The sequence below is a fragment of the Perca flavescens genome, chromosome 20, assembly GCF_004354835.1.
Source record: "Perca flavescens isolate YP-PL-M2 chromosome 20, PFLA_1.0, whole genome shotgun sequence".
Classification (NCBI taxonomy): Eukaryota; Metazoa; Chordata; class Actinopteri; order Perciformes; family Percidae; genus Perca; species Perca flavescens.
In genome coordinates, this window is record NC_041350.1 from 27,178,595 (window position 1) to 27,204,078 (window position 25,484).

The 25,484-nt window shown below is 41.6% G+C and overlaps 1 protein-coding gene across 1 annotated transcript in view; it reads left to right on the plus strand.

Annotated features, from left to right (window-relative positions):
* Positions 1–25,484, plus strand: part of gfra4a (GDNF family receptor alpha 4a) — a 385,676-nt gene that overhangs the window by 296,244 nt on the left and 63,948 nt on the right. Inside the window, exons 7-9 of the mRNA XM_028565152.1 lie at positions 3,435–3,774; positions 7,717–7,826; positions 9,467–9,601. Coding sequence (XP_028420953.1) covers positions 3,435–3,774; positions 7,717–7,826; positions 9,467–9,601 — 585 coding nt within the window. The remainder of the gene's footprint in view (positions 1–3,434; positions 3,775–7,716; positions 7,827–9,466; positions 9,602–25,484) is intronic.

A 25,484-nucleotide genomic window follows, 5' to 3' on the forward strand; every position in this document is an offset into this window, starting at 1 on the left:
ACAAACTTGACCCCATGTTGCAAGATGGTATACTGAGAGTTGGAGGCCGCCTTAATAAAGCTGCAATGCCACAAGAGGCTAAACATCCAGCCATCCTCTCTAAAAGTTCACCCATAGTCAACCTCATACTGCAACACATCCACCAAGAAGTTGGACACTGTGGTCGCAACTATATGTTGGCAGTACTGCGAGAAAAATATTGGATCCCTCAAGCTAATTCAGCTGTAAGGAGGATTATTTCAAAGTGCGTTGTGTGCCGAAGGCTAAATGCTAAGGTTGGAAAACAAAAGATGGACGACCTGCCCGAAGACAGGCTACTACCTGATCAGCCACCCTTTACCAACGTGGGGGTTGACTTCTTTGGGCCATTTGAGATTAAACGTGGAAGGAGCCTTGTTAAACGATATGGTGTGATTTTCACTTGTCTCACAGTAAGAATTGTGCTCATTGAGATTGCTCACAGCCTGGATACAGACTCCTGCATCAACGCCATACGCAGGTTTATATGCAGAAGAGGACAAGTAAAAATGATACGCTCAGACAATGGAACGAACTTTGTCGCAGCGGAAAAGGAACAGCGTAAATCACTGGAAAACCTGGATCAGACAAAAATACAGAATACCATGACAGAAAAGGATATTAAGTGGATTTTCAACACCCCAGCAGCCTCACATCAAGGTGGCGTATGGGAAAGGCAAATCCGCACTGTAAGGAAGGTATTGAACTCTGTGTTACAGCAACAGACTCTAGATGATGAAGGACTCCAAACCGTCATGTGCGAAGTTGAGGCCATTATCAATAGCAGGCCGATAACCCACTCATCAGATGACGCTAATGATGTCGAAGCCTTAACACCTAATCACCTGTTGCTTATGAGAACACTACCCAATATCCCACCAGGAGTCTTTGACAAAGATGATCAGTATGCACGGCGTCGGTGGAGACAGATACAGTATATAGCCAACCTCTTTTGGACTAGATGGACAAGAGAATATTTGCCACTCCTTCAGGAGAGACAAAAGTGACTCACACCACAGAGGAACTTCGCACCAGGAGATATTGTACTGATAGTGGTTGAATCTGCCCCTCGCAACTCCTGGAGTATGGGTCGAGTGATAAAGACTTTACCAGATTCCAGTGGTACAGTGAGACGAGTCAGTGTGCAGACTAAGACTAACATACTGGACAGACCTATAAACAAACTCTGCCTGCTGAAACATGCGATGTGAACAGTTTGAGAATGTTAACAGTTTACGTATATAGTTTTATATTGAGTAGTATGATGTACGTATAACTGATATCTGTAGAATGTTATATGGCTCTCATGTTGATACTATTTGATAATTGTTCTGCCTTTAGCATAAGCAATTAGGGGCTGGAAATGTAAGAGCCATATTGATACTTATAAGTTTTAGTAGTTTTCCTTTTAAAACATTTTGTGATGCTCCTTTAAGGATACAGGTGATGACATCACCGTCCCCTAGGCAGACTAGGTTAAGCAGCCAATGGAGCTACACAGTTTTTTGACCATACAATAGAGAAGAATCTTGTAACTTTGTTTTTACTTTTTTAGTAAAGTTTTTTTGAGAACAGAAGTTACTGCCTCCGAGGATTCTTGTGTGTCAAACTTAAAAGCCAAGAAGACTGCTTAATAGTGGTGGTAAACTGCAATAAGAAGGATTGCCGCTACAGTATCTGATACACAAAAGAAAGTATTGCCTTACGTTTTCAACGGTAATGACCTATATAATGGATGAACTACATGTCCCCGTTTTCATATTGACAAATACAACAAACAGTTGAAAAGTATGTATTGAATATAAAAATAAATCACAGGTTGACAAATATCGAAAGAAATTCAAATCTTAAGTCAGTACTTCAACCTCAGACGCTGTGTCATTTCAAATGCACTGTGCTGGTTATACGGAGCCAAAACAACATAATGTGCCACTACCCAAATACTCACAGACTGAACTGTAGATTTCAAATTTAGATATGCGCTGATGAATATTACAGAAGCAGGCCTGCCACTGGAAAACAAACCAGAGCATGAGTGCATTCAGCCTCAGGCAGTTCTGAGGTGTAAATGTGTGTAAGGCATGAATGTGACTCAGGATGTTCCTGGATAAGACCATGCATGCTCAGCAAGTCTCCTCTCAATAAATAATGGCTTAAAGAATGCCTCATAACAAGGATTTCATATGAAAGCTCATGTGCATATTCCGTTTCCTACGCATGTGGCAACTGAAAGCAATTTGTCATCCAGTTCCATCAGGTCCTCCCATCCTCTCCCCGCCTGCTTTGCAGTTAAGTTGGGAATAACCTATGCTTTGTGATGGGTTGTTAGCTTCCTCCCCAAGGCCATTCATATTTTATATGACAGCTTGGTAAGATCCGTACTCACCAGGAGACACAACTACAGTCAGTTTACAAACTAATGAGTGGCGCTATCTGCCAGAGGAGCTGAACGTCATCATGGCCGTATTGACTGGGAGGTCGCTTGGGGGAAAAAAACACACATGATGATGGATTGGGAAATAATGCGGCCAAAAACAGGTGGTTATGAAAGGGGTTTCCACTGCCTCCACAGAGGTGTCTCATTACCACGGAAGTCAGAGGGAGCATGAGCAGTGAGGGAGGCAGAGATGGACAAAGTTGAGGAAGAACTGATGGGGAAGGGAGAGTGAGCTGAACTGGAGGAAGGGAAGAGACAGATGGACTGGGGGGTAACGACAGCGCTGAGAGAGGCAGGCACACAGCGAGGGAAGGAGGGAGTCAGGTGAGTGAGGGATGGACCCAGATGTAGGGAGAGGGAGCGTTGGAAAGATGGCTAGACGGATGAAGAGAAAGGAGCAGTAATTACAGGCCTTGTTGTGCATTACATGTCATTTAGCCGACACTTTTATCCGAAGCGACTTACAGTTGCTATATACTGTATACCAGAGGTTGCACGCCTCTGGAGCAACTAGGGGTTAAGTGTCTTGCTCAGGGACACATTGGTTGATGTATCACAATGGGAATCGAACCCAGAACCTAAGGCATGTGCGCCGTCACCACGGTTGGAGAGATGGTGAAGCTGCTTTTTCAGCACTGCCACTCTGCATTAACCCAGCAGAATGAAATATTCAGCCATTAGGCCTCAGCTGAAACACATCCAGTGCCCGAGCTCATGCAACATTTAAACACCATTCATGTTCTATTCATTGCAAGGGGGCCTATTACATATAATCATCATTTTTGGTTTACTTTGTGTACTTCAAGACACACATTTCTTTATTCATCTGTAAATGCAACTCTGAGAGGTGAGAGTGGTAACTCAATACCGTCTCCAATTAGGCATTGATATAATTAGTAAACATTGCAAACATTTGATTTTCTCAAACCACGCAAAAGGATGAAATGCTTTCTGCTTCCCATTTTGTGTCTTCTTCTAGAGTCCGAAGTAACGACGGTGAACCGCTGCCTGGATGCTGCCAAGGCGTGCAATATAGATGAGACGTGTCAGAAGCTTCGTACGGAATATGTCTCATCCTGCATCCAGCCGTCAGCCCGCTCGGGGCCGTGTAACCGACCAAAGTGCAACAAGGCGCTGAGGAAGTTCTTCGACCGTGTTCCCCCTGACTACACCCACGAGCTGCTGTTCTGTCCCTGCACTGACACGGCCTGCGCAGAGCGCCGCCGGCAAACTATCGTGCCGTCCTGCTCCTACGAAGACAAGGACAAGCCCAACTGCCTGGCCCAGCTGCGGATCTGCAAAGCAGACTATGTGTGCAGGTAAAACTTAGAAATGTTGTCTCACATGCTGCCCGCTGCCAGGAACATTTCCCACTTAATTTCCTGAATTGGCATTACTCGACTCACCGAACCGATCATTTGCAGCAACTGTGGCTTCTGTTAAAGGATCACAAAGGTCTTTTTACGCGTTATGGCTCAGTTACTGCAATCGTGTACACATATTACATTAATGCTGAACACTATTCAAAGTGTAATTATTAAATATTGGTTAGACATTGTTTTGTGTTCTTGTTTTGTCTATTCATACTGACTTGACATTTAAATAGGTCAGGTAATAAAGAAATAAGTAATCCATGACAGCATGAGAGCAACATAGATTGATTTAGAAAGTCGTGGTGCGTTTAAGGGCTGCTCTGATGTCCAAAATTTTAAGCTGAAATATATTTTTAAAGCTCAGAATGAGAAAGTAGTAGTAGAGAAAGTAATCATAAAAAAGGGTGAAAGTAGACCCCCACATAAATAGAGAAACAAGCTTTGCTACATGTTATCAGCCTATAGGTTTTTTTCATGTTCAACATGTTCACAAACACCTGCCCGAGGTTACTGACACATCCGAAATCTTGTTTGACCTGCCAACTCCTGAGAAAACTTTCTGAGTCAATTAGTCTTGTTTGACCAGCACCAGCCACTTGTTTACTTTGGCTCTCTGCTCTTCCACACTGGACAGCTATTGTACAATTGACTTGTTCAAGCTTGAGGAGTCGTCTGTGAGAGCTGCAACTCAACTACACAGACTGGAAAACCAACGCAGTGAACACAGACGTCTTAAATTACAGTTAATCCATGAATTATGATAATGTGACTGAATGATGACTGAATTGTGTCCAACAGACACACAATGTAGCCTATTAGCATTAATTGGAGTGGTGCTTCTGTCCACCTCTCTTTTTAGCTGTGTTTGGAGCTATATGGCTCTGTAGCTTTAGTTTTAGCTCTCTTCACCAGTTGGTCCCGCTAGCTGTCTGTCTGTATAGTAGTATAGATTTTTTGGCTGAAAACAGCTGACTGCTGCTGGAAATGCAGTTGATAAGAGCAACAAGACTGAACCAAAACAGTAAGTGCCAAAAAAACCAAAACAATGAGCTAAAGGAGGCTAAAAGGTTCTGTTCAGAAATAATTCTCTAAGTCAGTGGTTCCCAACCTTTTTTCCTTGGCGCCCCCCCTACTCATGTCTAAGAAAAGCTGAGCCCCCCTCCCCCGAAACCGAAGTGGAGGTAACTCTCGAGATAAAGCCTTACTTTCTTTTTTAATACAGAGCAGTTATCAGCACTCTTACGTTTCTCCGCCATGTTTCATTCATAAAATAGTGATGAGGAAAAACGAGGATGATAGCAGCTAGCAGCTGACCTGATGACAGCAAGGGTCCCAGGTTAAGAGGTCCCAGAGGTTTGGCCTACTAAGTAGCCTGCCTACAATTTTAAGCGAGAACAAAAATGTATAGTTTTTATACAGACTTTTGTATACATTATATATTCTAGTGTATTATCATGATTTTTTTTTTACCTCAACCTTAAACCAGATAAAGACTTGCGCACCCCCTGTGATCTTTGTCGCCCCCCTAAGGGGTGCCCGGACCCCAGGTTGGGAACCACTGCTCTAAGTGACCATAGAAATAAGCGGAATAAGCGACCACTTTCACATTACGAATAGGCTACTCTGTTTATTGGCTGCTGATATAAAAAATGTATTAATGCAGCTTTAATAAGACATATGCTCTGCAGCCACCTGCATTTAAAATTTCATGCCAACTTCAGTTCATTCCAATCGATAACGCCATAATTAGTGGATTAGCTCAAACGTTTCCTTTCCATTGAGTTCAACTTTAATCAACTTTGACATTGTTGACCAATAACAATCCTTTTTGACAGTGTTGACCTTTGAGGGAAAGGAGAGTCCATAACAGAGGAAGATATTGTAGCTTAGCTGTCTTGCATAAATTCACTTTTATTTAAGCTCCTTTGTCGTACTGGAGCTGTTTTAGCCTACGTCTCTTAAATAAACTGTGTGAGCCTATTATCCGATTAGCAACTATGCTAATTAGCTTGCTTGATCGTTTGCAAGCTAGTTAGCTCAGAGTTATTGTAGCAGTTGTGGCTAGAAGGTATACAGCTACAGCTGGAAGTTATGTTAAATCTCATAACATATAATATAATTTTAATACTTTCTAGCCACAACCTAGCGCTAACCTAACCTTACTAGCGCTAGCAAGTCGTGGCTAGCTTGCAAATGTAGCAGTTAGCTCACCGGCTACAGTAATTCACCAGCTAGCAAAGCTTCTAATTCCTCCTCTTTCGCAAAAACATGCAGATGAATTCTGCTGTGTCACTTTCTGGTATTAGTAGGGCGTTATTCGTTAGCACCATATGTTTCAACATTACAACACAACATGAATGCACCGACCCCAAATACTGCAACCCAGCACGTACTTTCAACTTCCACTTTTCATTATATAAAGTTTTGTTATTGACAGAAAATGGATTGCCTATGACAACAAGTTTCTTCAAGTTAATTTTCATAGCTAATGCGGTGGTATCTTCACCACTGTTGTGCTTGTGCTTTGTTGTTGTGGTGTCCTTGCACAATTACTTTCCATCAGGACAATAAATGACATTGTGTCTTGGAAGATAGGTCTGGCCGGTATGATATGTTCGTTTAGATTTAATTAGTCAGCTGTGTTTAATTAATTCAATTGTTACACTCATTAACTGTTTAATTAGTTAAATTAAATTCTGCAGCCGTGTGAAATAGTTATTAGAGCGGCCATTATCCATTTGGGATTCAAACATGACTTTCCTGCCAAAGTGCAGAGAAAATATCTATCAATGTACAGTCGAGACATCATCAGGATCAGTAAATTGCAGAAATGTGACCCTCTGTACAAGAGTACAAAGTTATCTGAAGAAACCCATTTGTTCTGCATTAAATCCTGATGAAAAACAAAGATTTAATTCAAATTCAAATTGATTGTCAACGTTCAATCAGAAAACTAACAATGTCTTATGAAGTCATTCAAATTCAGAGGGTGTATTACTCTCTCTCTGGAGTTCTCATACCCATCCAGTCAGCCTCCTTTCTCTGACAGCAAATGGTGGCCAGCCTTTAATCTAGTTCCTCTTCAAATGTCAGGAAGACAAAGGGCTTCATCTGTCATGGCTATCGATCAGGCATTATTCTCCACTGCCGCCCCGATGGATGGAGCATCTCAAGGACCCCTGCGCGGCCCGCCAATTCTCACCAGTCAGCTGGCATTAACCGGCAGCCTGCAGAGGATGCCTTCACTTAGCGCACAGCCTATGAGTTTTACGCACATCATTACAATGACATGACAAACGAGGGGAATAGCGGGGAGTTGCGGTGCCCTGAGGGGATCCCGCTGCAAATGCCAGGCGACGGGGGCCGATAATGCGATATGATGGCCGCGATAGCCTTGTACGATGATGATGATGAGGCTAGATGTCTGGGCGGCTGGCAGGAAAGGTGAAGGAGGGAAGGCAGAGCGGCTGTGGGTGGAAGTATTTATATGGAAGATCCATATTTGTCTAATTTCCTCGCGGCAAGGCCTGCCAGACAGCGCCCACGGTATTTAGAGAGCAGAGCCGAGGCCTATCTTTGCCCCTCATTGACTCTTTACAGCCTGGCAGCCTTCCAGAAGACTCGCTGGGAGGAGTGGGGAGGAAAGAAAAAGAGGGATGAATGTCACCGAGGGTGACTGAAGTGGTGGTTGAAGTGCTGTAGAGCGGGAGATCTTGAAGGGTGGCGGGACTTGATGTAGGAGTGTCGGTAGGTAGATGAGCGTTGTGGGTTTCAGATTCACATCCTGGCGCTGAGAGGAAGCACCGGTGCTGGCTACCCCTCAGTGACGGAATGTGTGCGACAGCCAAGCACGAGTAAATGATGGATGGCATGTTATTGCTCCCACAGGTCTCGCTGGGCACAGTTCCAGTATGATTGCCAACCTTCCGAGCAGAGCACAAGTGGCTGCAAGCAGGAGAACTACGGAGCGTGTCTACTCGCGTACACCGGCCTGATAGGTAAGAACTAAATCTTTCTGTGCCGGCTCGCCCACCCTCTTTGATGGATCAGCAACAAAAAGGTTTCAGAGGGAGGGAGGCGGAGAGCAGACAAGTGCACTAAACAGGACTCAAAAGAATGAATCAAGGATTGTGATGAGAAGCGCGGTTCAACAATCGATGGAGCGCTGATTAATGTGGCTGCAGCATGCCGTTGGCATTATAAGTAGTGCAATTACAACTATTGACCGCTGTTTTGTGAGAATGATCCCTGACGTGACGATGAGTGGAAGCAGGCAGGTAGAACACAGCTTATTGTACTTTAGATAAAAACGTAACAAAAGATCACATAATGCCTAAAAGGTTGGTTAAAAAAACAATACTGCACTGAACTGCTGCAAAAAGAGGAAAAGAGAGGTTGTTTAGTTAGAGGGACTGAGACAGACAGATAAAGAAAGACAGAGACAGAAAGGTGGGCAGCAGTGATTGGCCATTCTAGACAACTGAGGTAGAAGTGAGACTCTGAGGTGTTGTTGTTTGGAAGTCTGGGGCCCGGAAAATCAATGGGGTAAAAATCCCAAACTTTTCGCCACACTGCATCAAAGTGCAGCAATTTTATTTCCTACCTCTTCTTAAAAAAAAAATACAAGCTACAAGGCTGTATTACCCTTCCTGGAGAATGACTTCCCAATCACGTCCTGCTGAAAAGCTCCGAAGGCAGAAAAAAGAACACATCTGAGAGACCTCTGTGATAGTGGCTAGACTTTGTACTGCGGGTCGCTGCACTCATCAAAGTCCACTAAGCTGCCTGCCCCGGTGGATATGCACGATAGGAAACTAAAAAGCAAGCTAAACAACTACCACTGTACTGTACTGTTGATTGGAATTGATGTGTTGTCGCATCAGAGTCACTGAGAGATCAAGAGGAAGATGCTGTATAAGCAAGCAGCCCTGTGTCTCTTTTTCATGCATACATGTATATATGATAAATACATCAACAAAGTCTCATTTCGAAATAATTGCCTGTCTCGAAGGACAAGAGAATTTTTTTTTTTTAACAAAAGCTAGTTTCCCATACCTAATACTTTGAAATAAGAAATATACAGTATACGGTCTGTAGGCTCAGTGATGCCGAGCCCTGTCAGCAATTTGGGTTGAACCAGTCAACATTTGATCACATTTGATCACCAGTCTGCCTGCTGTGTCTCTGTTTCTATTCACTCCACTTTCATCTATTCCTCTTTTAAAATCCCTCTTTTTCTCTCACAATGAATACATGTACATGCACACTAATAACTCAATTTATCCTGATTACAGCAACACTATGATGATAGAAATTTCCAAGTAAACGCCTTTATTTAGTTATTGTAATCAGGGTCATATTCGGGCTAAGCATAACAAGATTAAATCAGACCGTTCTGCTCACATTTTCAATTTTTTGGGGGCATTAACTCCTCAGCCAGTCTTTTGTCTTTCTGGTTTTATGGGGTGTTTATTAAAAAAAAGGACAGCAGATAGAACAGCTTGACAACACAAAACACATCAAAACAAATTTGATGTTCTGTTTATCTGTCGTGTGACGGTCAGAATCATTGTGTTGTACACCTAGTGATGTGAGAAGTTGTATGACGTGTTGTTTCCCCCTCTCCACCTCTCAACAGGAAGCACAATAACTCCCAACTACCTTGACAACTCCACATCCAACGTGGGACCCTGGTGCTCGTGCGCAGCAAGCGGCAATCACAGGGAACAATGCACCGACTTCCTCACTTCCTTCTACGACAACGTCTGCCTGAGTGAGTAACAGCTGACCTCTGGCAACACAGTAAAGAAAAAGAGACATGTGTGAGAATGAACCAAGTCTGTAGTTGTGAACAAAATAACTGACGATACTTGCACAATTCAAAATTTCTTTGATGTGCTGTGACACTGAAAAGAGTCAACCTAAACCTTTTTTTTAAGTTTTACATTTTCTGCTCTCAGAACTCCAACTCTAGGGGCCCTATTTTAACCATCTAAGTGCAGGGCATATGGCCAGGTGCGTTTAGGGCGTGTCCAAATCCATTTTTGCCAGTTTGACAGTGTAAAAAAGGGTCCATGCGCCGGGCCCGTGGTTCAAAAGGGTTGTACTTCTTGTCTTCATTAATCATAGGTGTGTTTTGGGCGTAACATGCAATAAACCAATCAGAGTGACATCTCCCATTCCCTTTAAAAGCCAGGCTCGTTTGTACCTTGGCGCATTGCTATTATGATGGCGGATTTGCACCGTAATATTTTTATTTGTAATCTTCTGTATGTTTTTGTGCTGCTGCGCTTCCCTGTGTGTGTGTGTGTGTAATAAGCATAGTGTGCACACGCTGTGCATAAGCCTAGGCACATTTTACTAATTTGCTGTTAAAATGAAATGCTGCGTTACTGACTTTAGACCAGGTTTTTGTTGGTCAATGGTGCGATTACTTCCTCCTGCCGCAAGATAGCAATACGCCCAGAATGCACCAGAACACACCTCCCTGTAAGACCAGCACGCCCATGGGCGCAAAGATGGCCGCAAGTCCAAAAATATCAACGTAATACTTTTTGTGACCAGCCAAAGGTACACACTCATGCTGTTTTATCATCATTTATGACGTGTATGTGTATTGTATGTGTATATTATTTTTTGGTATTTTCAAAGTTAGATTATCTTTTTTATATCATTGTCATTTTATTTATTTTTGCATGTGTATATGTATGTGTATATGCTTATATATGTACACGTCTATGTATGTATATGCATGTGTGTATGTATATATATTTATTTATATACAATATACTGTATATATATATTTTTTTTTTTTTTTTTTTTTCTTCTCTTTTTCGTTGTTTTGTCTGTTTGTTTTAGCATTGTTGCTTGCATCTTGGTTTGTTTGATTGGTCCGCTAATGTCCTTAAATGTTACTGTTTTAGACTAAAATAAAAATAATAAATCAAAATAAAACAAAGAGATTTAGCATTTCTCCTACAGAATTACATTCTGGCATTGTAGAGAGGGCTTTGAAACAGCATTTAGTCATCACGTAAGTAGATACAAATGTAGTCTTGCATTGCCAGACTTCTCTCCACAGCGTTGTGTCAGTGCTGGAGTATGCTTGTTTGTATTTCTTTAAACCAATCACAACTGTCCTGTGTGGCGCTAAGCCCCGATTAGCGGAGATGCAAGAGGGGAGGGACATCTGGAACGTGAGAGGATTCTGGCTTTATCCCAGCAATGTACATCCTTGGAACCAGACTAATAAATATAACTGAATAGTTAAAGGAGCATTCAACATTTAACTCTCTTATTCTCTTTTTTTTTTTGAGAATATGTCAGGTGAGAAGATCAATAACAACCTCACGTCTGTATGTTAAATATGGAGATAAGCACCGCTATCTATTAGTTTATTTATATTTTAACAAGGGGGAACAGCTAGCCTGGTTCTGTCCAAAGTTTTAGTTACTAAACATACTGTACAAAATACATTGTGTTAACTTGTTTCCTCTTGCTAAACTGATGAGCTAAGATAATTGCCTTCCAGCTAAACACACAGACATGAGTGTGTTATTGATCTTCTCAGCTAACTCTGGGCAAGAAAGTAAAAATAATACAATATGTGTGCATTTTTTATTTTAATCATCAAAGGACTCATAACCTCAGTACAAAATCCTCCCAGCTTCTGTCCTGTTCACCGTTAAGTAAGACGAGGAAATGGAAAACAAAGTCCTGCACACACGAACTGACAAGTCATCTCTAGACCCCCACTTTGTTCCATCTTTCAACATCCTTGGGGAGTAACGAGTCTTTATGTGACACATCAGTGTCACAATAAAGACTCTCCGTGATGTGTTCACATCAGTCTGTATTAATTTATTTCTTTGGACAAGACCCGCAGACAAACAACCGCCTGAGTGATGGCCACAGTGATGGCCACAGTGACAGAGCAGTCCATTAATAGCTAGTGGCACACTGTAAATGGGTTTCCACGTATAATATATTTTCATTTAGATCACATTTGTCAAACTCAAAGCCCGCGTGCCAAATCTGGCTCCTCGCATTGTAATGATCCGGCCCGCATATCAATTTAGGTTCACGATCAATTTTGGCCCACCTAGATGTGCGCCCAACTAAATAGAAGAGAAACTGTTTTCAAATTCTAATTATGAGACACTCAAAGCAGAATTTGACAGATTTGCCGAATTTGACAGTAAAACATTCTCACACATCCAGTCAGTTTGCATATTCAGGCCTGTGAAACCGGTTGTTGTGTAATCATTGTTATGCTTGATTTGTTAAACAAAAAAAAGACATGTAATGTACTGTTAACTCTATAATGGTTAAGGAACTTTTATGCTGACTTTTTTTAGGGCTTTGCGTTGACCAAACTATAAGTGAAAAGGCTATATGAGACATGCAATAATACAGTCAAAAAGATTTTACTTTTTCGAATGATAAAATAAAGACATCAGTGACTGGTAAGCAGCTGATGTTACATCTGGATTATACACCAGTCCTCTGTAGTCTTTTCCCTTATGTTGTAGCTTTTATTCATCTAATAACAGCAACAACAACAAAACAGCTTTGATGATAGGAGATCATCCCTCTGAATGAGTGATAGCACCAGTGACAGAAGAATGACACCAGTGACAAAGTAATACAAGCTGTAGCTGCTGGTGTCACCGCAGACAATGGAGTTTATTCGGGGTTACAGAGGAGGAGTTTTTACAAAGCTCTCGGCATAAATAACAACAGTAATGACAGACCCATGACACCAGTGACAGTACAAAGCAAACCCCAGCTGCTGTCAGTGTTAAGTTTATACGAAGCTAAGTCACGGCAAAAACAACAAAGTATCAACTTCTCATCCGAGATCACACAGGAAGCCTCTTACCCCTGCTTCCACGAGACACGGCTGCATTGCATTCTGGCTCCAATCGCAACGGAAAGAAACCATCAACTGGACACCTGACTGGAGCATCTCGCCCACTGCTCCACTACCTTTACACGCCGGGTCAAAACTACTATATTACTGCCCATCAGTATTCTATCATTATTTAAAGTATTTTATTAGCCTGACGTGGTCATACTCAGATTCTAGTCAGAAGAAGAACTTCCCGACCTCGAATTTTGTGGGAGGGGCTAAGTTCGGCTGGTATCCAGGCTAGTATTTTATAGCTATAAACGTTTCCGCTTCTACCCAGGTTTAGCTAATGTTTTGTCCATGAGCAACAACCATATTAAATGAGTACTTTGCATCTAAATACTTTTTCCAAGTTAATTTCCAAAAGTACATTTTTTTATAAGTGTCAACTATTATAAATTTTAAATAAATACCATAACTTCATTGCAATATCAGAAATGTTTTTTTAATTTTTACAAAGTAACACAATGACTATACCCTATAATTAAAGTTAATACCTGAAACCGTCTCAATTTATTACTGATGCCGCTACAGTCTCATGTAGGTCATGACCTACATGAGCAAACGAGACCATCAGCGAGAATATTGGCTATTATATAGTTATTCTTAATGCCAGCCACCGGGTCAGATTCCTCACAAAATCAGAGAAAACAATTTACAGCATGCAGGTCTACCCGAAGCTGCTTCAGCTTAGACTCCAGCAGGGCCTCAGACCCAGATCTGGCTTTGCTGCCGCCTTCGACCTGCAGTCGGAGACCTGACGGAAGCCAATCACGCTGCTGGAGGCCCACTGGTGGGAAGGGAGGCACGGGAGAACCAGTACCAGGACTGAGCGGGGCAGACTGTCACACCCTGCTGCAGTAAAATGAGAGGTTTTCTAATGTGGCGTATCTTTACGACACGAGGCGGCGGTGCTGAATGCTGATAAAAACACTACCGCTTCTTTCCACAGGGGCCGCCGATATCAACACAAAATGAAAGTTCCTAATAGTAACTTTAAGTAGGCACTTTGTATTGTATTGATATCCCATATTAAACTGCTAATAATTGCATTTGCAGGCAGTAATCTGAAGCAGAACCAAATTCAAATGTTTGTGCATATAAATGCTAATATCTATCCGTCAGTTGACATCAGTTTAATAATTAACAAGTAGGATTTGTGAAGCAGGAGACTGAATGCTGTGTTTTTTCCTTCTACTGGTATGCTCTATTCGGGATATACAGATACAAAATAGACGGCTGCGTCAGGTAATCCGAAAAGAAAATTACAAAATGATACCACATCCATCATAAATGAGAAACAATGTGTATTGTATGTGCTTGTAAAACAAAAAAAATGTTTAAACAATATGGCTTCTTAAAAAACTGATCGCTTAAAGATGCTGCCACGGCACAACCGGTAGACATTCTGGGTTAAAAGCAGAGGGCAGGATATCTGGTTCAAAAGCTAGTTTAGAACATATTTTTCCACTGCATGTTGCAAACTCCCCAGTATGAAAAGGTACAGTAGTTTTCTAGAAAAAGATACAGCTGACGTTCACCAGCTTGGTGGTTAATCCAGCAATGAGCGTAATAATCCAGTAAGAAGCGGCAAATTGTCAGCATCAAGGCATAAAAACAACCATCTGGAGGAGTACCACTAATAAAAGAGAAGATATACATGAGAAGAAGATTCATGAAGAACAAACTAACTAAAATTTCAATATTACTCATTAAAAGCATTATCTTTTTCTCCAGTGGCAACACTCTGTGCACAGTAAATCACTTGTATTAATTGTGCTTCACAAAGGGATCCCTACTTGACTCCATGTAATGAGTTAGTCAGTGATTTAAACTTGCAGCTGCAGATTCCCAAAACACAGAGCAACAATCCCTCACAAAAACTTCAGGACAGAGCCTGATATGTTTTTCTCAAATTAATTAATTTTTAAGTCCACCAGCATGTGCCACATGCACATTTAATGAGGTTACTTCCCCAAACAAAAGACACAAAAGAGGCAGAAGAGTAAATCCTCTGTGTGTGTTGACTCAGCAGGGAATCTCATTAAATAACAAAAGTTAATCTACAAGGGAATAAATATTTGAAGGCAATACAGGATGCCTAAGAGAGCCTAGCTGCATTATATTCCATAGTATTTTTTTATTTTTTTTGCCTATGCCAGCTGTGGCCGGAGGCATTATGTATTCTGTTCGTCCGTCCATCCCATTCCTGTAAACGCGATATCTCAGGACCCCCTTGAAGGAATCTCTTCAAATTTGCGTCCACTTGACAACATTTCACACTACTGTCTACTAGGATAAAATGATGAAGTGATGACATTTAACATCCAAAAGGGCAATGGTCAACTTCACTGTGACATCATAATGTGCAAAAACACTTTTCTGGCCAGCTGGGAGGAGGCCTCAGGGAAGACCCAGGACTAGGTGGAGGGATTATATCTCCAACCAGACCTCGGGATCCCCCAGTCGGAGCTGGTTAATGTGGCTCGGGAAAGGTTTGTGGTCCCCTGCTGGAGCTGCTGCCGTTCTTCAACGCCATAACTCAGGAACAGAAGGATACTGGCTCGGTGACACTGATCTTTGGTGTCCAGATTGAAACGGTGGTGATTGTTTAGATCTGCCTGGTTGAAGACGTGTGTGAAGCATAGGCATGGGCCGGTTACCGGTTTTAACCCTTGTGTTGTCTTCCATTTGACCACGCATCGTCCTCGCGGGTCAAAACGTTTTTGTCTCTTTTGGAGCTTTTTTCAATGTTTTTGGCACTTTGACGTTTAACGCTTCTTTTCACTACTGTGTATGAACCCCACTAACACCAACTCATTACTAGATTTACACTTATTTTTGGAATTCATGGTCAATAAACCTCATTTAAAGGAAATTATACCTTATTCTTGAATTAGAAAAGCAGAAATTGTGAGTTTTTTAAGACTAATATGTGTGCATTGAGATAAATTGAATCGTAGCATTATTTATATTATTCATAGTAGGGGTAATTGTAGTGCTATATATTTTTACATAAAATCAATTGGATCATGTAATAATTTGTTTAATGTTAAATCCAGTGCTATATTACCAAAAGAACACACATTTTTAGACCAGAGCAGAGAATTTCTAGTAAGGGGAGAACTTACACTCTCTGGATACTTCCTGCTTCTGAACTGGTTGCAGTTCCACTCTGGTTCCATATAGGGGGCTCTCACAGGCGAGTGCAGAATGAATGGTGGTCTATGGAGCTGTACCCCTCAAAATCAACTTTTCTCAGGATGTAATTTTTTGTCTAGTAATTTGATTGTTGCATTTGAAAGGTGTGGCAAAGAAAATACACACTGCTGTGTGTTTGATTTTTTTTTAAAAAAGTTTTTTTTTTTTTTCTTTCTAAAAAGCCTTTTAAAATGTTAATGATGTCATACACATCGTACGGCCAGAGAAAGTGCTTTACAAGCTCTGAGTCACTTCCCTTTCTGTCTCGAGGCATCGACAACACAGCTTGTATTATTTATTTGAACTTAATATGGTAATTAATTAATATGGTAATATTAAATAACCATTAATATGGTACCACAAAATACACTTAATACTTTTTTATTAAATTGCCTCAAAGTCTTTGCTACATATTGTATCAGTCTGGACAGACGTGGATGTAAACTGCAACTTGACTGGTTGGCGGAGGCATACAACCTCGAGGCAATAAATCATTTTGTAATTTATTTTGAATTGGCACCTTGCACCTGAGTTTTTTGTTTTCTTTTACGTAAATGAAGGCATTTCCATCATAAATTGGTGCATGACAATTAACCAGGTGCAGGAAATGAAGTGTTTAGCTGTTGTCACCTGACTTGCATCAACTCAAGGAGATAATTTGTTAAAATGCTTCTGCGGATAAAAAATACAATATGCATTATCCTGTAGTGAGTTAAACCTCCAAGCGTAGTCACATATATTTTTCAAGAAGTTGATGGATGTCTTGTTTTTCAATGATACTCCTCATGTGCATCCTGCAGCCAGGACTCAGACTTGCCAAGGCTGCTCCTCTATGCTGTTTACCGCGAGCTCCTTAGAGACCCAGAAAAACAAACGTCAGACTGACTGGCCTCATTTCCCTGCGTCTGAGAAAAGAAACGCTCCTCTCCTCCTGCCTGAGCAAATGGCTGAAGCCAAACTGAACTGTGCATACGTGATAATAAGGATGAGCACGTTTCTAATGGGAAAGGCGATTCATGGACCAGCTGTGCACATCGCACTCTCAACTCAATTGAAGTTTGTCAGGCACAGGCAAGACACAGTTCTATTTTGGGGAGAAAGTGAACATAATGATTTGGCAAGGAGAGTTTGGATTTGAGCCAATAATTGGGAAAATGAATCCGCCGTGGGATAGATCTGGAATGTTTTTCTTGCCCCCCCATGTTCCTTGTGTAATCACAGTGAACAGAGAATGTAGCGTTATTCATTTTGACTGGAGCCAAAAGACTCGGCTCCTTCAGTGGAGTGGACAGCACGATCGTCAATTAAATAAATCCTCCTGGTCTCTTTTGGTGCTTACCTATTTTTGCGACTGAATCCCGTTTTATTTTGCAGGCCCCCCTGTGCTGCTGTTCTGGGCTCTGCTTGCTGAGACAGGACTTCAGATGGCCTTTGATGACTTTGTAATTGAACGTAATTTGCTTTCCTGCCTCCGAACTAATGAGGTGGACAGAGAGAATAGTGGCGGGGAAGAATACAGTCGTTTGCAGATAGGGGAGGGGAAAACTGCTGGAAAAGATCCCTGAGCGCACTCATGTTTTAAAAACAGCTGCCACCCTACCTTGCCTCCACATCACAGCTATAATAACCACATCACTATGCAGAACAGCAGCTCTGGACTTCTTCCTTCTCTAAAAGCTGAGTGTGTCAGGGAAAAAATGAGAGGACAGATGGAGGTGAAGCTCATTTATTTCTGCAATTCTAATTTTTCTGCTAGTTAAATTGGTAGTATAACAGGAAAAAGTGAGGGTAACCAGCAATATGTCAGGAAGGTGGTGTGCACTCTGCAGGGTGGCTTCGGGGGAACCTATGAAGTCAGTAAAAGAAAAACATCCCTCAGGGAGAAACTAAAAAGTCATAGAGATACAAGATGGTGATGCTTAAACAGCAGTGTCCACACATTTGCAAAGGAACTGTCACAACAGCTTACCACTGAATATATCCATAGGAACTTAATCTCTGCGTGGCGGCGGATGGCGGCTGGAGTTGCACCTCTCGCTTCCCTCATCCGTCAGCCTGCCGAGTGATCACTGCACGCTGCAGCACTAGCTGCACACTTTCCCACCTGTCCCACCAACACTAATGGCCCACAGCGGCATTAGCACGCCGGTCCACAGCCTATTCTGCAAGGTGCTGATGTATACAATCTGTTGCCGTTGTGTTGCAACTTGGAGATTCCCTAATTAGCTGCGGAGCTGGCAAGTCACCCATCCACCACCACCATCTCTGTCTGGTAGTTGATGCTCAGTGTTGCACCAGCGGAGAGAGTCGAGTCAAGGCTCTGCATCGATTGCTGCAGAATTCAGTTTGCAAAGGCAACGGATGGATCAATTTGTTATGATCCTGTGAGAAATCAATGTTTGTGTGTCACACCCCGCTACTCCACTGAAGTCTTCGAAATTCCATCACTAATAACCAATAGTCGCTTCTGAAATCGGAGGATTTTTTTGTTGTTGCTGGGGACAGATGGAATAATGGTGTGATTTTAATTTCTAAGCAGCCACATTCATCTTACCGAATAAGCTGTGGATATTAATTGATGAATCTCTCAATCATGTCTTCATTTGAGCATATTTTAAATGAAGTGACTTTCATGCAAACGTAATTGCTGTGGAGTAGACCATTAGCCAAATGAAAATTAGTGCTTATAGAATATTAATTCATCATATAATCATAATTCATTCTGGTTGTGGTAAATCCAAGAACCTGATGTAATGGGTGTCCTTATAAATCCACCAGACTGTAAATTATACATAGTACAGAGTGTACACACTATAATATTCCTTCCAGTCACAGCCTTCTTACTTAATTGGCCCAATTAAATATTCATCATGGTCATTATATCACACCGTTACAGACAACTGAAGGATGAGAAATGAAAGGCTGATTGACCTTTTAAATCCACTTTTAGGGAACTAAAATTGTCCAATGTCATTTTTTTTTTGTGGGAGGTGGAATTGGGGTTACAAAGTACAGTATATAAAAAATATATTTGGCCATCCAGAGAATAGAGGCTTGTTTGCTTGTATCTCCCACTCTCTGAATCATCCGTGATATACACTTGTTTTCACTTCTGGCAGCAAAGGCGTAATTATTTGTTTCAGTCAGGAGAGGATTCAAACCAGAAACATGGAAAGCATCTGTTCATTTAATAGAATTACATTTAAACTTGAACATCTGCTCCTTCTACACCTGTGACAGAGGGAAAAACATTCCTCCAGTCATTATTGTATATAACTATTTTAACAACTTGACAACAATGAATAACAGTTTGTGTTACATGCTAACATCCTGGAGCAAGTGAAGATTTGGCAGCAAGAGATAGAACCCTGGTCCCGTTTTTTTTTCTGCTAGTCATGTTGACTGTTAGCATATATGAGTAGTGGTAGAATGTGGTTGTAATTTCAACATACAAGTTATAACATGGCATTAAAACTTTTACTTTCATTAATATTTTTTTTTGGGCAACATGAGGCCGCAGAAGTAGTAGAAAACACAACATTGACATACAGTATGTTGCTCTTTAGCTGCAAAATGTTCCACTATGTGCACTAGCTTGTCACTAACTCTGTATGTCTGCCATTTGGTGCTGGGCAGATGAATTTGCACGCTTAAAAAACAAGACAATGTCCTTAAAACAGCTGTAATCAACATAATTATATTAAAAATGGATCAGATAGCTATGTGTAAAGGCTCGTACGATGACCCCACAGACATTTATGTTTTATATATGTATATAGACCGTAGAAGATTTGTTCATTTTTACAAAGGGGGGACTGCACAGTTATAAATCTGTTTGCTTCAGCATCACGGACAGCACCATGGATTTATCAATACTGAGCACAGCTACTGATATTTCAGAGCCATGGTCAGAGCCATAGATTCAAACATGCACAAACCTAAGTCAGATCTTTATCAATGAGTCAGGCAGACAACACTAACTTCTTCAACGAAACAACCCCTCAGTCCCTGTACTCTCACTGGGGGGTGGCAGGTTAACAAGGGGCATGCATTTTGGTCATAAAGAGCTTTATAGCTTCTTAGAAATGTTTGGCTGCCCGCCGCCGGCAACTTTATTGTTTTAATACACTCATCGCTTTGTTTTCGGGTGCAGCAGGCAGCTGTTTTTTAAGGAAATGAAAAAAACGCTGTACACTACCAGCTCGGCAACAAACAAAAGACAGGGTTATCAATTAGCTGGTGAACACAGTTGAGCATTTAGCAGCTAAAGAACTAAAAGAACAGTGAATATTAATCAGGTGGCCAGACATGTGACTCCAAGTGAATGCTAATGTTGCTCTTTATCTGCTGTGTGTGGAAATAGATTACTGTATACTAACAAGTTAGCCATCGCTATAGTGATTAGTACAGTGTTAGGTCAAAGTCCTTAGCCAGCAGAATGGCCCTTTTCATTGTTAAAATGTTACATTTTTGAGTTCTCTGTGAAAAGCAAAGGCAACTGGACTTGCTAGTCACATGGGAGTCGTTGGCACATCCAGTCAACGTGGTGTCCCATGAGAGTCGTTAGGATCACAGGTCGTTGACCCACCTGGTTGTCATGTGAGTCGAGGTCTATTGTCTTTTCAGCTTGCTTGGGAGGGAGCTCAGGACTGCATTGTTGACTGGCTGACAAGTGGAGACGAGGCCCACCTCCTCTGTTAAGTGATGGTCTTTCCAGTTTGACAAAGATGGCTTCTTTGGCTCCACTCTCAAACCGCCTGTCCTGGCCAAAATGTGGACATTGCTGTCCTCAAATGTGTCCCTTGTCCTTCAGATGCAGGTGTACTGCTCTGACATGAGGAGCTGGCTCCTCTTTGTTGGGCCATGCGCTTGTGGAACGGTTGTTTCCCCAATGTACAGGTCTGTGCATACCTTGGCATACGCTACATTTCTCTGTTTGTGTCTGGGTGTTTTGTCCTTTGGATGAACCAGCTTCTGCCTCGGGGTGTTACTGGGCTTGAAGTGTACAGGCATGTTGGGTTTATTAAAGATTATAAGGGGGAGGGTGGGGGGAGCAGCGGTGGTCTAGTGAGCACCGTAAGTGAGGACAAAGCACTGAATTAAAACGTTATTTTCTGATTATAGGTTACCGTAAGTTCTATAACACAAACACACACACCTCCATGGGAAGGTGCTGCATTGCCAGATAGCGAGTGAATGCAGAGCTTCTGTCTGTCTGTGTGTGTCTCTGGGCCCTATTTTAACGATCTGAAACGCAAGTATCAAACGTGAAACGCAAGTAGCTTTGTGGGCGGATCTCTGGCGCTGTCGCTAGGCGGGATAAATGAGTCTTACCGTAAAGTGTCTCCTGATCTACCCAAACACCTGAAGCGCATTTTCAGTAATATTTTTCTTTTTCACTCTACATTATGGCCAAGCATGCGCCCATAAAATAGAATCTGAATAACGCGCTACTGACTTTAGACTAGCGACACTGACTTTAGACCAGGTTTTTCCTGGTCAGTGGCGGAATTGTTTTCTGAAACTGCAAAATAGCACTATGGAACGTTTGCGCCGGAACACGCTTCCTCTTTTCGCTGAACCGCCCCCAGGAGCGCAAATACATTCCCTAATTTACCGACGTGCGTCTGTGACGTGCGTCTGTGACGTCCGCTGTGCGTCGGTGCAAAATAGGAATGATACATGCGTCGGTGTACAAAGGCAATTGCGCTCAGTGCAAGATAGGGCCCTCTGTGTGTCTGTCTATCTTTGTTTCTGTCTGTGTCTCTGTCTGTCTGTCTGTCTGTCTGTCTATCTTTGTCTCTGTCTGTCTGTGTCTCTGTCTGTCTGTCTGTGTCTCTGTCTGTCTGTCTGTGTCTCTGTCTGTCGGTAAAACAGACACACCGGGAGAGGAGTGGGGAAACACTGAAGCGTCTAAAAAAAAACACACAGCAATGTAATAACAACCAGTTTGCTGTCATTTGCCGCCTCTTTATATTATACAGACGATAAAGGGTGCCTTGTGTGTCGTATGAGACGCCAAGGGGAGTGACAAAGCAGCGGTTGGGAAGAAGAATGGGCTGCACTCCCTGCATGCTGTTATTGGTTGGGGGTCACACACAAATACACACATGTAGTGGGTCATAAGTGAGGATTGAGAGGGAAGATTTTTGTATTAATCCATACATTTTTAGGATAATACTGCATATTATACCTTTAAGTACTTTATTTATTATATTTAATAAATTTAGTCATAGTTTAATCTATGAACATATATGTAAAATCTGAACGATAGCTGTCACAAAAGTGAAAAATGAATGAAGAAAATAAGGTTTTCTTTGAATTAAATAGTTTAGAAAGTACTTTAAAAATTGTACAGTGCAGCAAGAAAAAGTACAAAGTAGCAGGGACTCTGTCTTGAAGGAAACATCGATGACACATATTGTTAGACACTGTACAAACTTAAGTGATGGAAGATAAATGGTGGAGCCTACCTGTACTGATGCATTTACATTGCCTTTGAGCCTTACCACCTACTTCACATCACCATCCGTCAAACAAAAGTTTTAAACTATAACCTGAATTTAAATTGAATCAGCTCTAGGAAGTGTTTTAAACTGACAGCAGAAAGACAGGTTGTGATTATACAAAACATTGCAGGTAGCGGCAGCAGGAGATGACATACCTTTCATTTTGGGGCTTTTGTTGAACATAATCGTTCACTGCTGTTTGCTGAGTGTCGAATCAACATCTATTCACCCTCAGCATTGTTTGATGATCCGATGTTATGACTCAGCTCAGAGTCGGCCTTCCTTTTTCCTCTCAAGTGTAAGCTCTCCTTAATGACAAAGTTTTACAATCAGTTTGTTTTGTCAAATTCTGTGTATTCTGTGTTCATTATTAGCATTAGATTTTATTAGCATTCATTTTCACATTATACAGTACAGGCCAAAAGTTTGGACACACCTTCTCATTCAATGCATTTTCTTTATTTTCATGACTATTTACATTGTAGATTCTCACTGAAGGCATCAAAACTATGAATGAACACATATGGAATTATGTACTTAACAAAAAAGTTTGAAATAACTGAAAACATGTCTTATATTTTAGATTCCTCAAAGTAGCCACCCTTTGTTTTTTTGATAGCGCTGTAAACCCTTGGTGTTCTCTCAATGAGCTTCATGAGGTAGTCACCTGAAATGGTTTTCACTTCCCAGGTGTGCCTTGTCGGGGTTAATTAGTGGATTTTTTTCCCTTATTAATGGGGTTGGGACCATCAGTTGTGTTGTACAGAAGTTTATGGCAAGAACCAATCAGCTAAGTAAAGAGAAACGAGTGGCCATCATTACTTTAACAAATGAAGGTCAGTCAGTCCGGAAAATTGCGAAAACTTTGAATGTGTCCCCAAGTGCAGTCGCAAAAACCATCAAGCGCTACAACAAAACTGGCTCAGATGAGGACCGTCAGAGGTGACCAAGAGTCACCTCTGCTGCTGATGATAAGTTCATCAGAGTCACCAGCCTCAGAAATCGCAAGTTAATAGCAGCTCAGATTAGAGACCAGATGAATGCAACACAGAGTTATAGCAGCAGACACATCTCTAGAACAATTGTTAAGAGGAGACTGCGCAAATCAGGCCTTCATGGTCAAGTAGCTGCTAGGAAACCACTGCTAAGGAGAGGCAACAAGCAGAAGAGATTTGTTTGGGCCAAGAAACACAAGGAATGGACATTAGACCAGTGGAAATCTGAGCTTTGGTCTGATGAGTCCAAATTTGAGATCTTTGGTTCCAACCGCTGTCATTGTGCGATGCAGAAAAGGTGAACGGATGGATTCTACATGCCTGGTTCCCACCGTGAAGCATGGAGGAGGAGGTGTGATGGTCTGGGGGTGCTTTGCTGGTGACACTGTTGGGGATTTATTCAAAATTGAAGGCATACTGAACCAGCATGGCTACCACAGCATCCTGCAGCGACATGCCATCCCATCCGGTTTGCGTTTAGTTGGACCATCATTTATTTTTCAACAGAACAATGACCCCAAACACACCTCCAGGCTATGTAAGGGCTATTTGACCAAGGAGGAGAGTAATGGAGTGCTGCGCCAGATGACCTGGCCTCCACAGTCACCGAACCTGAACCCAATCGAGATGGTTTGGAGTGAGCTAGACCGCAGAGTGAAGGCAAAAGGGCCAACAAGTGCTAAGCATCTCTGGGAACTCCTTCAAGACTGTTGGAAAACCATTTCAGGTGACTACCTCTTGAAGCTCATCAAGAGAATGCCAAGAGTGTGCAAAGCAGTAATCGGAGCAAAGGGTGGCTATTTTGAAGAAACTAGAATATAGCTTTTCAGTTTTCAGTTATTTCACATTTTTTTGTTAAGTACATAATTCCATATGTGTTCATTCATAGTTTTGATGCCTTCATTGAGAATCTACAATGTAAATAGTCATGAAAATAAAGGAAACGCATTGAATGAGAAGGTGTGTCCAAACTTTTGGCCTGTACTGTATATATATATATTTTATATATATATTTTATATAATTTCCTAAATGGCATGCATATATATATATATATATATATATATATATGCATATATATATATATATATATATATATATCCTTAGCTTCAGAGCTAAGGCTATATAGGTGTCCCTAGAACCTGCGTATCTAACAGTAGTTCCACACAGAGGTGGAAAAAGTACTAAAATATTGTACTTATTGTAGTAAAAGTACCAATACTTTGATGAAATATTACTCAAGTATAAGTAAAAATACCTATCTGAAAAATTACTCAAGTAAAAGTAATAAGTAGTTAATAAGTGCAGCAGAGTCCTCCAAACACTCTTTTAAGACCCTTAGAAAGGTATAATGTGCAATTTTATGCCATGCCTTTCTTCACAAAAATAAACAACAGTTATAATGCAAATCAAGGCCAAATCACGTGTTTTGACTCCATAAATGGGTTAGACCCATAGACTGTTAATTATAATTATTAATATTAACTGTCTATGGTTAGACCCTAATGTTCACAGCCCAGACCAGCAGCTAGCTTCTACACACCTAAGTAGCCCGTAAGAGCTAATTAGATGTAGTATGTGAATTAATTTAATCTCCAACATAGGCTACGTTGTCCTACGGAAGGGGTGGGCAATTAATTTTCAGCAGAGTCCTCCAAACACTCTTTAATAAACTCCCCTTCAGAAAATGGCTTACTGTTTTTGTGGGCTATCACGAAGCTGGTCCTGACTGCTGCATCCCTGGATGCCTTGTTGCTTTTGCAGCATAACTAGCAAAGCTTCAGATGTCGGTGCCCGCTCTGCATCAGTCATTTTAGAGGGATAACAGCTGATTTACGTCCATGCTAACGTCACATCCCTGGGTCCGACCAGGTCCGACCAATACATCCATGGGTTCGACCGGGTTTGACCAAGGGGGTAAGCTTCGCTTCAGAAATCGAACCTCCTATGGCGCCATTTTGATGCTACAAAGCGATCACCTCCCGTTAGCATTCCACTAACTGCCATTCATTTCAGCGAATAACTTTACATCTGAAGCATTT